Below are 16,861 nucleotides of genomic sequence, written 5' to 3' on the forward strand. Positions count from 1 at the left end.
CTAGGCTCACCCTGAACCTGGAGCCTAGTCTGGCAGTGGAGACTGTGCTAGCTGGAAACGGCCGGTTAGCTATTGAAACGAAGCTAACGGGCGGAGCTATGTTAGCTGGGGACGGCTGGTTAGCTATTGACACGAAGCTAACGGGCGGAGCTAGGTTAGCTGGGAGTGGCTGGTTAGCTATTGACACAAAGCTAACCGGCGGAGCTATGTTAGCTGTGGACGTCTGGTTAGCTGTCTGAGCAAAGCTAACGGGTGGAGCTGTACCCACTGGAGACGTCTGGCCATCGATAGTGGCGGGACTAACAGGTGGAGCCGTGCTAACTGGGGACGACCGGTTAGCTATTGGCACGAAGCTAACGGGTGGAGCTATGTTAGCTGTGGATGTCTGGTTAGCTGTCTGAGCAAAGCTAACGGGTGGAGCTGTACCCACTGGAGACGTCTGGCCATCGATAGTGGCGGGACTAACAAGTGGAGCTGTGCTAACTGGGGACGACCGGTTAGCTATTGGCACGAAGCTAACGGTCGGAGCTATGTTGGCTGTAGACGACAGATCGGCGATGGACATCCGAGCAGCCTCAGCGGCTGTGGGAGGATCTAGGCTGACCGTAAGCCTGAGAACAGTCGGCAGGTTAGCTACCCTAGCCTTCGGTTTATGCTTCTCTATGAGGACAGCAACATGTTCAGCCATCTCCCACATCGCCGTCTGCAGTGTCGGATTCTCAGTGGCGACCTGGTCGATCTTCCGGAGTAGGAACCCCCATTTGGCCAGTGAGTAACTCTTCATGTCACCGGCCATCAGGGTCAGGACAACGGTGATGGTATCACTTGCCCTTCCTGCTGCATTCGTTACTGTTGGTGGCGACATTCTGTCACGATGGGGTAGGTAGAATGCAATAATACAGAAAGGGAAGGATGGAGGAGGCTGAGGCGAGGAGTGAAGCTTGGAGAAGGGTGTTTACTGTAGAATCCAGTGCAATACAAGGAACATACAGAAACTACATAACAAACTTCACAATACAAAGCAACAAACACTAAGACTTACTAGAGGGAGGACGGTGCGACACGACGTGGATAGGAACAGGGGGTAACTGGAGGTATGTCGCCACACCGAAGGGAGGACAGACAGAACCCTATATACCCCAACTAATTAACAATTAAGAACACCTGGCCAACACAGAATCACAAACAACACCTAGACAATAAGCAAAGAACAACTAAACACAACTAAACACAAAAGCAACTCCTAACAACCCAAAACAGTGCATGACATCACACCAGGGAAGGGAAAGACAATGACAGCACACACCAGGACACCACATTGATTACACAATTAATTACTGTTAATACAGTGGTCAAGATACTTGTCATTGCAGCGTGCACCAATTGTTTGTGACCACTAGAGGGTGGTAGGGCGCCAATGTCAGGCCGAGGGCCAATGTCAGATGGAGGGCATTGCCCAAAGTTAGGTGGAGGGTACTGCCCAATGTTACCATCCTGCCCAGTCCAGCCAGGACCGGGCCTAGGATCATGACATTTTGTTATGGTTTGAAACCGACCCCAACAGCACGGCACAGACAGGTAGGTCAGAGTTAGCCAAAGACTAGGGCGTATTTATTTCTGAAACAGGAATGAGCGAGATAACAATAAGAACAACAAAGGGAAGAATGTTCTTGGCAGAGTTGTCTGCGGCTCTGCAGATCGTCCCCGGTATTGAGATGGTGAAGCGGCGTAGCGCCACTGCCTCTGCGGCTCTGCAGCTACTCCAGGATCCAACTCGGGGAGGAACGGAGAGAGAGAGAGAGTGGTCAAAAAACAAGCCAACGGAATACAGAGGCAGTCCAGTCCACCTTAGCTGAGTCCAGTATAAACACACGTGACTTAATCTTCAGTGTTACCAACACACAAGTTTAGCTGAGCCCAGTACAATCCCACGTGACTTAATCTTCAGTGTTACCAACACACAAGTTTAGCTGAGTCCAGTACAAAACAAAAACGGCAAATCTTCAGTGTTATCCAAACACACAGAAAACAGAGAATCCAAAAGGTTCGTTCCAAAAACTCACCAAAGCGCAAATGCGCAAAGCGGGCAACGAGGCACAGCTCCAACGGATGATAGAGATACACAACAGCGGCAACTTCCATAGACGTCCTGAAGAAAAACAGACGAGGCACAACAACGGGGGGAACAGGCAGTAGCAGTGGTAATCCAAAACGACCCGACAACGATTGACAGAAAGACCCGAGTATATGAAGGGCTCTGGGCGCTGATTACAAACAACCGACAGGTGCGTGACGGCAATTGGTACTTGACCTGGAAGCGTGTGGTGGCACTGAGCCAATCCTCCTCACAGTACCTTGAAGCGTGTGGCGGGAATGGGCCAATCCTCACAACTTTAATAACCATAAAGTACAGTCCGTTCAGTTTACACTTTAATAACCATAAAGTACACACTAGTCCCTTTACACTTTAATAACGAAGGGTTATGTATATAACCCAGTTCTATGAGTTATGGTGCGCTCAGCACCTGTCTGCATATATCTCGCTTCAGCGTATACACTGAATAAAAAATTCCACCATGTACCTTTACATGCCAGCATTCATCTGGCCACACCCCCATCCGCTTACCCATGGCCGCCTAGTTATAGTTGAAAGTGGGGGTGCAAGATTTTTTTGTATTCTTTTTTTTTTACCTTTTTCTTTTTTATTTATTTATTTTTGTGTGCAAGGGGTGGTTTGGAGGGGGTCCGGCACGACCCCCTCCACGGCAGATTTTTTAACATTTAATGAACACCTGTATGTGCAATTTCCTGCAATATAGAGCCTTCAATCTTGACCAAAATAAAGCTGCTCTTTTCACTATAAAACTCAGTTTATATTGCAGTATGATAGCTATAATAATAATAACTTCACTGCGAGGGCTCTTTTAGCTAACGCTAGCTAGGCACGTATGATAGCCAATTACTATTATAATAATAATAATAATAACTTTCCCATCCTCCCAAAGCCCCTCCGGCCCCGTTCACATCCGCAGCGCAGTACCAACAACAACAACAACAACAACTAATTGACGCTATCAATAGCCCCAGTGAGCGCGGCGGCTGAATGAATGAATGAAAACTTTATTTAACAGATTGCAGAATGGGTACAATACAGTACGGCTCAATACACACAATTGTTAAGGCGATGCAGACCAGAGAAAGACGTTTGTCTTGTTTACATCAGGGTCCATGTTAAGCCCTTTCGTGACTGTGCTGCACCGAGTGAATCCACAGTCACTTGCTCCTCAATGCTCAAAGCGGCATTATTTCCGCCGTTGGGTGATCACAGCGCCTGCGCACCATCCCGTATCTCTGGATTCACTCGGTGCAGCGCAGCAGCGCCGAGGCTCACCATACGAGAAATATTCAGTTTCAATCTGTTTGCGCATTTAGTATACAGTCACAGTGTTCGACTTACATGATGATTTGCTCCATTTTGATGTAAACGCCGAAGAATAATCCAGTCACAATGTTATCCAATATCCAGCCTGAATTTTTCAAGGGCTTTCGAAAAAGCCGCCTCCCCCAACATGTCGTATACGTCATGCCGACGAACCGTGGCCCGTGGGCACTGGATCAAACCATTAAAGTGGGGGGTCACACAATCTTTGGAAACTTAAAAACTTGCTATTAAGTGTCATTGCGTATTATTAATTTGATTGAAATTACTTAGTTATGGTTAGATTTATATATGGGGGGGGGGGGTATATCATATTTTTCATATGATCAAAAAGTGGTATATGTTCATATGTTCAATAGTCGTAGAGCACCCGCTCCGCGTGCTCTATTGCGCAGGCGTCTATGCACTTACCTACATAAGCAGGGGTGGGGCCACACACTCATCTCCTTCCCAACAAATTTCACCACAATGAAAAATCAAGGGCCGCAGCGGCGTCCAGGTGCTGAGCGCACCATAACTCATAGAACTGGGTTATATACATAACCCTTCGTTCTATGTCGTTATGGCTTGCTCAGCACCTGTCTGCATAACAGGGGCTGAGCGGAGCCATAGCCCGACGAATGTATCCCGCTGAGGCCTCCCACAACCATCAGACCGGGGAGGACCGAGCCCCCCCGACCCTCCCTAATGGAGGATACCCGACCGTGTGAAGAGGCACTCAAGCAACTCAACGCACAGGGTGAGCAGACCGTGGCTTGACCCCACGACTACACACACGCACAACCCGCATGCCACCCGGGAACGAACGGAAGGAACAACCTCGTTACTGCCCCCAGAAATCACAGGGTCAAGAGCAAACCCAACCCCGTGGCAAGGCCGTAGCAGCGGAGCGCGAAGGAAGACCCAGACCCACTGAAGGGACTGGATCCCCTGGAAAATGGGGGCCCGGAGAGGTCAATGACGCCAGGCATCAAGACCCCACCAGGTGGTCACTTAGTGACACCGCCCCCCACATCGCCAGCGTATTCGGATAAGGCCCCTCCAAGAGCGGGCCCTTTCCCCCCAATAGCACACCGCCTGTCACACTGACCCTGCAGAACAGGCAGTCAGCATGGCCGTAAGCACACAAAAAAGGTTAACCAACGGAAGCAGGCAGCGCACCGGGGAAACCAGGCAACAGGCTGTAACCTGAGCCTGGAGCACTGCGGACGAGACAGGCACCAAAGGAGTCAGCTGAAAACAGCCCCCCCGGCGGAAGGGGCGTATGCTGGCGTTGTTGCATGACAAAGCCTCCATTAAAAAAAAACCACCCAGAGGGGTCGAGGCAGAGAAGGCTGACATGATTGGCAGACGTCATGAACGTGCAGGGGCACACTCAACCGGGTAACCCGGGAGTTGACACTGCTCCAACACACCAGGGAATCAACCACCCTCTTGGTACCGACGGTGGTTGTTCCTATAACCCCTCAAGAAAAAACTCCAAAACACACCTGCGGGCATACACTGGCTATACCGCAGTACAAGTTTTTCAGTTTTCAAAAAAGGGTTATCCCAGGCCTACGGTATCAACGAAACTTTACTTCGGACCGGGCCCGGCGGCACGGGAAGCACAGGGTTACCAGAGGAGGTCCAAGACCACCCCAACAGCCCCCTCTTCGCAACGCGTGAGAGAGGAGTGAAAAGAATGGAGAACCAGCCCTAAGCACACCGCACTTGGTATTCCCAGGCGGTCTCCCAACCAAGTACTAACCAGGACCAAACCTGCGTAGCGTCCGAGATCGGACGAGATCGGGCGTGTACAGGTTGGCATGGCCGTAAGCCATTACGATAGTGCAGAGTACAATATGTACCCAACAAAGGGTCTCCATAGCGCCTAACCCTGTGACACCCGAACCGACCCAGCATTTTTCCCCCCGAAAAAAGCACAAGTCCCTCAGGGTACCAGAACAGCAGATCTGCATCCCCGGCGGACAACGGGTTAACTGACCTGGACCAGCGTGACCAGACCAGTCCCGTGTCCTAACCACGCCGACATGCCCACTCCAGAAGAGGGGGTAGGTATGCGTGTCGATCTAAAACATGAAAAGAGGGCGCCACCCAGACGGTCCCATTTGGACCGTGCTCAGTGGCCTACCCCAAGGGCGTGAGACCCCTCTACCTATGTTCAGATCTATTCCGTTAACATCCCCCAGATATGAACGAGAATTCATCGAGACAACCTAGTAAACTGGCGCTCGGAAGAGACAAAACTCCATCCCAGTTGCCCTATAAAAATGCTGTTTTAACAAGCAACCAAGGCTGATTCTTTAACAGAAACACACCGAGTCAGCACTATGTATGCGTCGAGACCCAAACACATCAATGGATAGTCTAGCAAGACACCAAACATTGTTCCTCCAAGTCGCCTGGGAGAACGACACGGAGCCGTCGTGCTTCATGTACCTTCCTCTTTTTATTCAAAAAAGAAAGAACACAGACTGACATGAACCCCTCGTGACGCAGCTGAGGGTATTTTTTTTTTACATTTTTACATCCCAGAGAGAAATCCCCAGAGAGACTTCCCACGCGAGCTGTATAGATTGAAAAGAATATATTGCAACATTGAGCTATGTAAAATTTGGGTTAGGGCTCTCCGAGGAGGAGGCACTGAACCAATACACACTCAATAATCGAATTGAATCGAATACACACACAATAGAGCAGGACTCCTTTTTGAAGTTCTACTCACCTTGACAATCTGAGGAGGAGGCTCTGAACTCTGAGGAGGCTCCCTCACAGGGAAGGAGAGTCCTAACTCACAGAAGGCCCGAGGAGGAGCTTCGTGAGGAGGAGCTCTGACAACTCCCTGAAACAGATCCATCACATGGACCTGAACAACTCACGGAAGTCTTACCAACAGAGACGTGCACAGTGACGTACTCTATGGCGGGGGAATTTCTGCGCTGCACACGCCCAATCTTCCAGGGCGTGGGACCAGGAAACTCCCCCCCCCCCCCCCCCTCTTACCCTGTAACGTGCCGAACAGCAACGTGACAAGAACCTTGAAGGACAGGAGGTTTTAACCCCTGCCCATCAAAAAGGGGAGGAAAGGATTACCAGTTCACTCCTTTACGACCCCACACCCATGATACGATGTAATGACAAAAAAGAGCATGACACAGTCATAGTCAGCTACATGAAGTGTCTAACAGCTTCACACAGCTCATGTGCTAACCTGCTATCTGATTTTTACTAAGGAAAAAAACACAGAATAGAGAGGTCCCCTTTAAGAGCCCCGGTACCAGACTTACACATGTGCTTCTGTGGCCAACCTAACCCAGTTGTAGATCACAAGCACACAACCCTTTATCACAACAAAAAATGGCAAGTACACTCTTGCTACAGAGGAACGCCGTTTTTCATAACGAGAGAATACAGAATCCTCGATTAGTATCGGCCACAGGCCTTGCTAAGCACACACGAAAAGCGACCAAACAATCTTTTCTTTAGGAAAATATAGTTTCTCAAGCGGTTAGCACAACCCCAACAACTAAGCTAAGGGTTACATCGTATCCCCACAAACACAGTGACACAATTATTGTAAACAACATGTCTGAGAGGAGGGTGGGGAAGCCCCAGGGAAACCGGGGGGATCACCCCTCCTACCTTACCCTTGATACGGCCCAGTTGAACAGGTAACCCTGTTAATATGTGAACACACTGTTCATTGTCATTACAGGCTGAGAAAAGAATTCATTCTTCACTCATATGTCACTAAGCATAGCTTTATAGGTTAATTAACCCCCTTAGTTGTGAGTTCACGGTACATGAACACATGATGTTCTCAACACAACTAACCAGATAATTTTTACACATGTAAAACAACAACCCGATTTGTATGGAGAGAGAAGCTATACCAGTGACAAGACAATTCACACACAACACGCGTCGTATCCTAAATGTATTGCAGCAACACCCGTTTTGGAAAACATCGTTATTACAAAACATTTAGAAGGGAAGGAAGAAGAAATGTTTAAGGTCCGGTCGGGACCTTCCTACCCGAGCGCAGGCCAAGCAAACTGCAATCTGGCTAACGGGGCACCGATGTTGAACACAGCATTCCTGTGTTGACGACGAGGGCAGCGTCGCTGCGCCACCCAGCCGCTACGGTTCTCCTCTGTCAAAGATGACGTCGTAGTCAGAGTGTTTAAGGCATGTTATAGTCACAGAAAACGTTCAACAGTGTAGCATTAAGCTAACAGCCGTTCGGCTGATAGCAACAAGCTAACGTATACCAGCCTGGTAAACACAGTGAGCTAACACCGCAGCTAACAGCTGCGCAGCTAACAGCTGACTGGCTAACACAGTAGTCCACAAACTAGCACGCAAGCTAAGCAGCTATCACCTGAACTGCATACAATGACATAACAAGCCACACTTCAGACAGGCCGCTGTCCCAATCCCTCCCCTAACAGGGAAAATAAAAAGAAATGTCAGAACACAGTTGTCAACGGTGATCCAGACATACACGGGGCCCTTTGAGCATGGAACTTCCGATAAAGAAGATCCTATGCCCACATTTCCTCGTTAGGGTATACTTCCATTTGTATATGAAAGATGGGGCCTGCACGGGACAGAGAAGCATCCGCTCTAGAATCCCGGGATCACCAGGACCTAGCGCGGCCCACTAGATTAGCCATCATGGGCGTCAGACCAAGATCCCCCGACCGCCGTTTTAAGCCGAGCAGAGGACCCTAGCCTGGAGTCGGCGTTTCGTAAATTGTTAGCTAACCCCCACAGCATCAACAACAACCAGAGCTCGCAAGCAAAACAGTACGTACCCAACCTGGAAACCACCGCTTCTCACAACAGTCGGTGCGTCCTACAGTCCAGCTGTGTTGCTGGAGGGTAACCCCATCCAGCCGCAGCAAGGAGGATTGTAGTTGGGAAGCATGTCAGCGGCGTGAGCTCCTAATACGAAAAAGCCGTTGAAGGTCGGAATGATCCAGACACTCCAGTAACGAAGACAATATCGCCGTATTTTCTCAAAAATAGTGAGAGAGAAAATAAAGATATGATGTCAACGTATCTCCTTGTTCTTCCTTTCCTCAGACTAAATATTTTTCTCCACGTCAAGTGGGCATGTGAGCAGCACTTAGCTTGTGATGAAATTTGAGAAGGAGATGAGTGTGTGGCCCCACCCCTGCTTATGTAGGTAAGCGGATGGGGGTCTGTCTGTCTGTCTGTCTGTCTGTCTGTCTGTCTGTCTGTCTGTCTGTCTGTCTGTCTGTCTGTCTGTCTGTCTGTCTCCCACCCACCCACCCACCCACCCCCGCCGAATGTACAGTTTCCTCCCCCTCGTATGTATATAGTTTCTGTTAGGATCTCTGTTTAACAGTACTGTATATTTGCATATCTTGTATGTCACAAATGTCATGATATATATCTGTATGTTGTGTATGTCATAAATGTCATTATGAATTGAAAATGGGGGACCCTGATGTAAACAAGACGAAAGTCTTTCTCTGGTCTGCATCCCCTTAACAATTGTGTGTATTGAGCCGTACTGTACTGTACCCATTCTGCAATCTGTTAATAAACTTTTCAATCAATCAATCAATCAATCAATGGCCAGATGAATGCTGGCATGTAAAGGTACATGGTGGAATTTTTTATTCAGTGTATATACGCTGAAGCGAGATATATGCAGACAGGTGCTGAGCAAGCCATAACGACATAGAACCATAAAGTACACACTAGTCCCTTTACACTTTAATAACCATAAAGTACATCACTAGTCTGTTCAGTTTACACTTTAATAACCATAAAGTACATCACTAGTCCGTTCAGTTTACACTTTAATAACCATAAAGTACACACTAGCCCCTTTACACTTTAATAACCATAAAGTACACACTAGTGCCTTTACACTTTAATAACCATAAAGTGCACACTAGTACCTTCAGTTTACACTTTAATAACCATAAAGTACATCACTAGTCCCTTTACACTTTAATAACCATAAAGTACACACTAGTCCCTTTACACTTTAATAACCGGCATAAAGTACATGACTAGCCCCCTTCAGTTTACACTTTAATAACCTCTTAAAACAACCATAGTAACTAAATGAGAATGCATGTAAATCTCACTGGGGACTATAAAGTATATACATTACATTTACATGTAGTCATGGAGTCACAGGAGTGTGTGCATAGTTTAAGGATGATTAAGGTATTTTTAAAGCCCTGTTTAAGGGAATGTTGTTCCCTAGTGTATAGCACAGATAATAGCTGATATACATATGATTGATTAAATTAGTTTAAATGCGTGGAGACTCGCTATATGAGGTGTGCTGTGCAGCGGATCACACTATATCAGTGAAGTGAAATGAATGTGTTCTTTGCAGAACATCCGAACAGACATCGTGATGGACGTTGGGAAGAGCATCAACCCAGCGTTAGACGTGGGACAGGTAAGGTGCGACAACCTGAGGCCTGAAAAAGATTAAACAAACATGTTTATTTTTCAAAATTACTTTATTTTAATTATGGTTGTACATACATATGTACAGGGCTGCCTCAGGGGGTGTGCGAGCAGTGCGGTCGCACAGGGCCTCGCGGGAAGGGGGGCCTCGCACAAAAAAAAAAATGTATTTATTATTTTTTTATTATTTCTTTTTATTTTATTTTATTTTTTTGCGAGGCCCCCCTTCCCGCGAGGCCCTTTTTCATCACAGACCTAAAATCTAGTTTTGCTTATATGCTTATATATTTCACATTAGACACGTTTGTAGAATGTGTCTGACTTGTTCCTGGCTCTGCGGCTCTGCAGCAGACATACTCACTATTGGAGCTCTGGGGCTCTGCAGCAGACATACTATTGGTTTCAACGAAAGGAGGGGTTACATGTGTACAGTCGGCCGGCGTGCGTCAGCTGCGTCTGACAATTTCGCGCGTGCCGCATTGGAGGTTATGCCAGCCAAGACGAAGAGGACGGTCGTTCGGCAGATGGACTGAAGATGAAAGTTGTTGGATGTTATGCATGTTAGAAAGTTCAGTCAGGCTAGCCATGTCGGCTTAGCTAAAGGCAGGGACAGCTAGTTAGCTTTAGCTACGTTATAATATCGAGTGCTAATGTGTGGTTCAGTCGGGATAGCCATGTCGGCTAGTAGCTTAGCTAAAGGCTAACTAGCATTAGCTAACCTAGAGAGAGCGCATGCAGCATTGTTATGCCAAGATGAAGAGGACGGTCGTTCGGCAGATGAACTTCATCAACTCCATGCGGTTGTCTCCATCCTCTTGGACGTTTGGTGAGTTTTTAATGCACTCTATTCTATTCCCGCCGTGGAGATATCTCTCTCTCTCCCTCTCTCGGGCCGGCTAGCTATCGTGGCTAACGGTATGTTGGCTAACGTTATGTGAAGCCAGCGGGCCGGCTAGCTATCGTAGCTGACGTTCTGTTGGACCAGCGGGCCGGCTAGCTATCGTAGCTAACCTTATGTTGAGCTAGCGGGCCGGCTAGCTATCATAGCTAATGTTATGTTGAGCTAGCGGGCCGGCTAGCTATCGTAGCTAATGTTATGTTGAGCTAGCGGGCCGGCTAACTATCGTAGCCAACGTTATGTTGAGCTAGCGGGCCGGCTAGCTGTCGTAGACGTTATGTTGAGCCAAGCGGGGCGGCTAGCTAACGTAGCTAACGTTATAATGAGCCAAGCGGGCCGGCTAGCTAACGTAGCTAACGTTATATTGAGCCAAAGCAGGTCGGCTAGCTAACATAGCTAACGTTATATTGAGCCAAACGGGGCGGCTAGCTGTCGTAGCTAACGGTGTGTACCTGGTGTCAGTACCTGGCTACTCTATTTGCAGTTAGCCTCCTTAGCTGATGTCGGCCGTTGGCTCCTTGCTACTTTGTTTTCTCTGGTATAGATCCTCTTCTCTTTGGATTTAAGTGTTGATCTTTGTCCTTTTGGATCTATGTATATTCATGTTGCCTTTGTGAAGTTATCTTTTCCTTCTGTTTTGTTCTTCCATTAAAAGTTGAATATCCTTTAGGGGCTCATCTTAGCTGTCTTGCTTATCTCTCTCTCTGTCTGGACCACAGACCCATCTCTCTCTCTCTCTCTCTCTGTCTGGACCACAGACTAATCTCTCTCTGGACCACAGACTCTCTCTGTCTGGATCATCACAGACTATCTCTCTCTCTCTCTCTCTCTCTCTCTCTCTCTCTCTCTCTCTCTCTCTCTCTCTCTCTCTCTATCTCTCTCTCTCTCTCTCTCTCTCTGAGCATTGCATTGCTTATAGTTGTCAATTGTGTCGGTCAGTTCATTGCAATTTTTCCTTCAGTCACATTTAGTTTTATCATGCACCTGGCCTAAAACAGGTTGGATGTGCACACAGTTGCTCTACTGTGTTTGTAGCAGAGCAACCATACCTGAAGCCTTGTAAACAAAGACATCAACACTAGAGTGTGTACTTCTATCTACATAGTACAGCCAAAGCATTCCCATTGCTAGGCAAAAACTCCACCTGTTTTCTACACTGCTTCTTCCCTTGCTGGATTTTCTGCATTACTGCCACTTCTTGTACATGTGTGTTGTGGAGAAATTTGTACAGTGTTACAAAGCGATAACAATATTGACTGTAGAACGGGAGCTCTCTCTCTCTCTCTTGCTATATGTTGACTGTATCATGCCCAGCCTCGGGCAGCGCTATTATTTAAGAATATGTTGACAGTATGAAAAAGGAAAAAAAAAAAAAAAATTACCTTTAGGGCAGGGCTGTACAGTGCGACATATATATTGCACGTGCTACAGCAACAGCGGTCTGTGCGATGAATGGATTTACTTCAGTAGCACTGGTGCGATAGGCATTCGGTTCATATTGATACTCTTATTTTGAAAATCCTATCACAGGTCTCATTTCGGCCTAAGCGCAGCTCCAGTCATAATATCTGGGCTCCGGCAGCTAGCAACGGTCAGGTTCATATGATACTCTTATTTTGAAAAAAAAACCATAGCAACTCCGCAATGTCATATCCGCCCCAGACCGTGCTTCTGCCTTCTGCTCTCAGCCGAGCGGGGCTGCACAGCAGTGCGGCTATTTTGCGATCCGAAATAAGTCTGTGGTGTTTTTTTTCTTCTCACAATGGGTCAAATGCATCTAACACGCTTTGCATCGTCGCCATTCCTTTATGCCCACATCGCCCGAAATGAACGTTATATTAGCATAAGTGTAACTGAGGGGTACAATTCCCTGACTGTATTACTAGATATGATACTTACTACCACTACCTTTGTACTTAATATTCGGCCACCCAGTACTCGGCATAAATATATTATGATGAACACTCTCACGTAGATGAAACGGATCCAACACAAATGTACGAAGTCGAAGTATGCGTTTATTACTACACAGCAATGGTGTGTAGAGCAAGCACTTAATCACTTAATTACATTTATGAATTGAAATAGTATGCACTTTTATGGCAAAGAGTATTCGTTGGTATATCAATAGAGAATGTCCAATCTCTGGTGGCGCAGGCGGTAAATATACGACCTGGAATAGTTAAGGAATAACAGCAATGATACTTTAATGATTATAAGACTGGATACACTAAGGGGGGTAATCCGGTCGCTTGTAAGACAACAGGAGTAGGAGGGGGGGGGGGGTAGAGTCTGGCTGCCTCGTCCGGCCAAGGGTATCCTGGGTGAACCCACAGTTGTGCAGCTCGGTGCGCCAGCGATCCTTGGACCACAGATGAAAGCAGGTGGACTCTCTGTGAACCGGCTCTCTCCGGTCCACGGGGGAGAGACGTGAAGCGACCTCGTCTTGCAGAGCGTCTCCTCACCTTGCGTCCTCTCCAGGGGGGGGGGTTCCAACACACGGCAGTGTCGGGGGTCTTTATCCATGGAATAATCACTGTACACAAAGCATAATCCGTGCCTGGGAAGGCGGGCTGTCGTCGGTAGAATAATCCGGTATACAGGTCCACTCGCTCGTCGGCTCTGGGGCTCCTCGGATGCAGTCTCACATGGGGTCGACCATCCTGGATAAGCAGCCAGTTCTCTGCCCGAAACGATGGGGTACTGACTACGGTAGTATTCTCACCGCACGAAGCACTATATATTAACAGACTATTATTAGCTTAATAGACTACGTCCAACTCGACGATATAGTGCCAAATATGACTATTCAAATATTAATATACACGATGTCTCAATACCGATGGTAGGCCGAACTTGGCCTTACTCCCACACGTGGCGTCGCGGGGAGGCTTTACATCTGTGACTCTATTGGAGGGTAAGAAACTGGACTGAAAAGAAAGTCCTACTTTAGTAGCGCAGTATATATACGCACTATGAACAAATAGTACCGTTAGTGGTGCGGTAGCCAGATTCCTACGCGGAACTAGGACTTGTTCGTACATGTTGAGCGGTACGTTTGAACTGGGTCTGGGGGGTATGGCAGCCTGGCACCAAGGTCTCGACCAATAGTAGAATGGAGACTATTATGGGATGTTCAGTAGGCTAGAATGGATATTCAATGCATATTGTACAAGGAATATACAAGGGATATCAAGGAATATTAGAGAATATACAAATACAATTAAATATATATATATAATAAATATATATATTCGGTTTAATCTGGCCCTTCACAACAGCCACCCCCTGATTGGTCCCAGACCTAATCAGTTAAGCAGAGACAGATTAATCGCGTTGTCTATTTACACATAAGGGTTTGCTGTAGGGGTCAGTCAACTTCACAAAGTCATAGGGTTATAGGGTCATGGTCATCATCGATTGTGTCTGGGAGTCGGGGCAGTTCTATGAGCCTTGCCACGGGACGGGTGTAAGTGCGACCCTGGACAAGCACTTCAGCTGCTCGGACCTTGCCGTCGGCACCGGTGATCACTTTGCTTACGCGGCCGGCCGGCCACATAGCTCTGGGCAGTGATTGATCAATAATCATGACGACCGTTCCTTCTGTCAAATTGTCTCTCTCCTTTACCCACTTCTGGCGGGTCTGTAGAGACGGTAGGTAGTGTAGTAGGAAACTGCTCCAAAACTTGACGGCTAATACTTGGCTGTACCTCCACATTCGTCGGCCGTTCGCTTCTTCAGGCCGGTACATTGTCTGGGGTAACGCGGGATCTAGCCGCCCCATCAGGAGTGTGTTGGGGGTAACTGGGTCGATATCCGCCACATCGCTGGAGACGTAGCCGAGGGGCCTAGAGTTCAATACTCCCTCAATCTCCGTGAGGACTGTCATTAGGACTTCTTCCGCCACAGTCTGGGCCCCAAGTACTGCGTACAGGGCTGTCTTTATGGAACGCACTTCCCGTTCCCAAGTACCACCGAAGTGGGGTGCGTTTGGGGGGTTGAATTGGAAGTCAATCTGTGCTGGAGCGAGGTGGGTCTTAAGTTCTGGGCCCATAGCTTGGAAGCTCTCTCTCAGCTCTCTTTCGCCGCCTTTGAAGTTTGTCCCTTGTTGTGCACTCTCTATGGTAGTGCAATCATCTATGTTGGGGTCTGCGGAGATAACAGTGCTCAATCCACAGAACACAGGCTTCTTATTCTCAGCCTCCTCCTGACTGGCTTCCCTCGGGATAGGCGTGGGCCACTCTCCTTCCGGGAGCTTTAGGAATGCTGGGCCGTCACTGTAGACATTGCGACGGGTGAGGTCATCTAGGGGGATTCCCCGGGTGATGACGTCAGCTGGGTTCTGTTTTGTATCAACGTAGCGCCACTCTGTTTCTCCGGTTAACTCTTCGGTTAAGTCTTGAATCTCGGTGACTCTGACTCCCACGAAGACTTTGTACTTGCATGAGTCCGATTTGATCCAGGCGAGTACTGTCGTGGAATCTGACCACAGGATTGTTCTAGACACCGGTATGGTGAGCTCACGTTGGATGAGCGTGGCTAGGTGCGCTCCGGCTAGGGCTGCGCAGAGCTCTAGACGTGGGATAGATTGTTGCTTGCGTGGGGCTATTCTCGAGCGGGCGAGAACAAATGCTGTGTAGATCTCTCCCCCCTCTTCTTGGGCCCGCAAGTAGGCTACTGATCCGTATGTGACCTCTGAGGCGTCACTGAAGACGTGTAAGTCCATTTTACATGTCTCTGGCCTCACCGTGGGTGGGAAGTAGCTTCGGCGCATATTAACGCCTGGGAGTGAGTGGAGCTCCATCTCCCACTCTCTCCAGGTGGATGCAAGGTGTGCGGGAATGGGGTCGTCCCAGCCCTGGTCCTTGTCCCACAATGCTCGTACAATCATTTTTGCCCTGGTGGTGTACGGTAGAATACATCCTAGCGGGTCATATTGTCGGGCGAGTGTTGTGTACACACTCCGTCTGGTGGTCGGCGCCGCCGCCGGCCTTCCCTGCTCCGTAGTCAGGGGCTTGTGTCTGTAGTGAAGCGAATCTGTTTTGAATCGCCACACCAATCCCAGGGTCATCTCCTGGGCTTCTCCCGGGATTGTAGCCATCCAGGTCTCGCTGCTGGCTGCCTTGTCCTCGGAGGAGAGGCTGCGCAGTACTTGCGGATCGCTGCTGGCCCACTGCCTGAGATCAAAGCCGCCTTTGATCAATGAGGCGCGGAGTTTAATCAGGAGAGCCTCGGCTTCTTCCTGGTGTTGTGGCTGAAGGTTGTTTAACACAGCAGGAGACGATATTTCCAATTGTAACAAATAGGTAATTTATTTAAGAAAAGAAGTTCTTAACAGCAAGAGCTATGGGTCGAGCAGAGGATCACCACAGCTTGAACAAAAAACACTCCCCCTCAATCCCTTTGCCTGTCCCCTAAATCCCCTCTCAGTCCTGCCCCCCCATGACAGATATGATGACGTATCATATCATGTCAGATCTGACATGACGTACATCAAGATGATACGTAGATTTAACATCGGAGAGAGATAAGAACACCAAGAACATGAAGAGAGATAAACAAGATATGATGTCCACACACGATATGATGTAGAGAGTGAGATGTGTGTGTGCGTGTGTGTGTGTGTGTGTGTGCATGTGTGTGTGTGTCTGTGTGTGTGTGCGTCTGCGCACAGACGCATGTGTCACAGGGAATGTGTGTGTGTGTGTGTGTGTCGGTGTGCATGTCCGTGCGACTGTGCGTGTCTGTGTGTGTGTGTGTCTGTGTGACTGTGTGTGTCTGTGTGTCTGTGTGTGTGTGCTGTGTCTGTGTGTGTGTGCTGTGTATGTGCGTGTCCGTGTCTGTGTCTGTGTGTGTGTGCGTCTGCGTACAGACGTATGTGTATTGTATGTGTGTATTGTGTCACAGGGAATGTGTGTGTGTGTGTCGGTGTGTATGTCTGTGTGTGTGCTGTGCCTGTGTGAAAGAGAGAAAAGAACAAGATATGAAAGCATACCATGTACGAGATTACCAGCACACAACATGCCGTACTGAAATGTCCATCTGTTCCAAATTGTTTT

At 48.2% G+C, this 16,861-nt stretch overlaps 1 protein-coding gene across 1 annotated transcript in view; it reads left to right on the forward strand.

Annotated features, from left to right (window-relative positions):
* Window positions 1-16,861, forward strand: part of aox5 (aldehyde oxidase 5) — a gene marked incomplete at both ends in the record, with an annotated part of 234,481 nt that overhangs the window by 185,370 nt on the left and 32,250 nt on the right. Inside the window, one exon of the mRNA XM_084324128.1 lies at window positions 9,828-9,893. Coding sequence (XP_084180254.1) covers window positions 9,828-9,893 — 66 coding nt within the window. The remainder of the gene's footprint in view (window positions 1-9,827; window positions 9,894-16,861) is intronic.

Source organism: Notolepis coatsorum (assembly GCF_963971535.1).
Source record: "Notolepis coatsorum genome assembly, chromosome: 1".
Classification (NCBI taxonomy): domain Eukaryota; kingdom Metazoa; phylum Chordata; class Actinopteri; order Aulopiformes; family Paralepididae; genus Notolepis; species Notolepis coatsorum.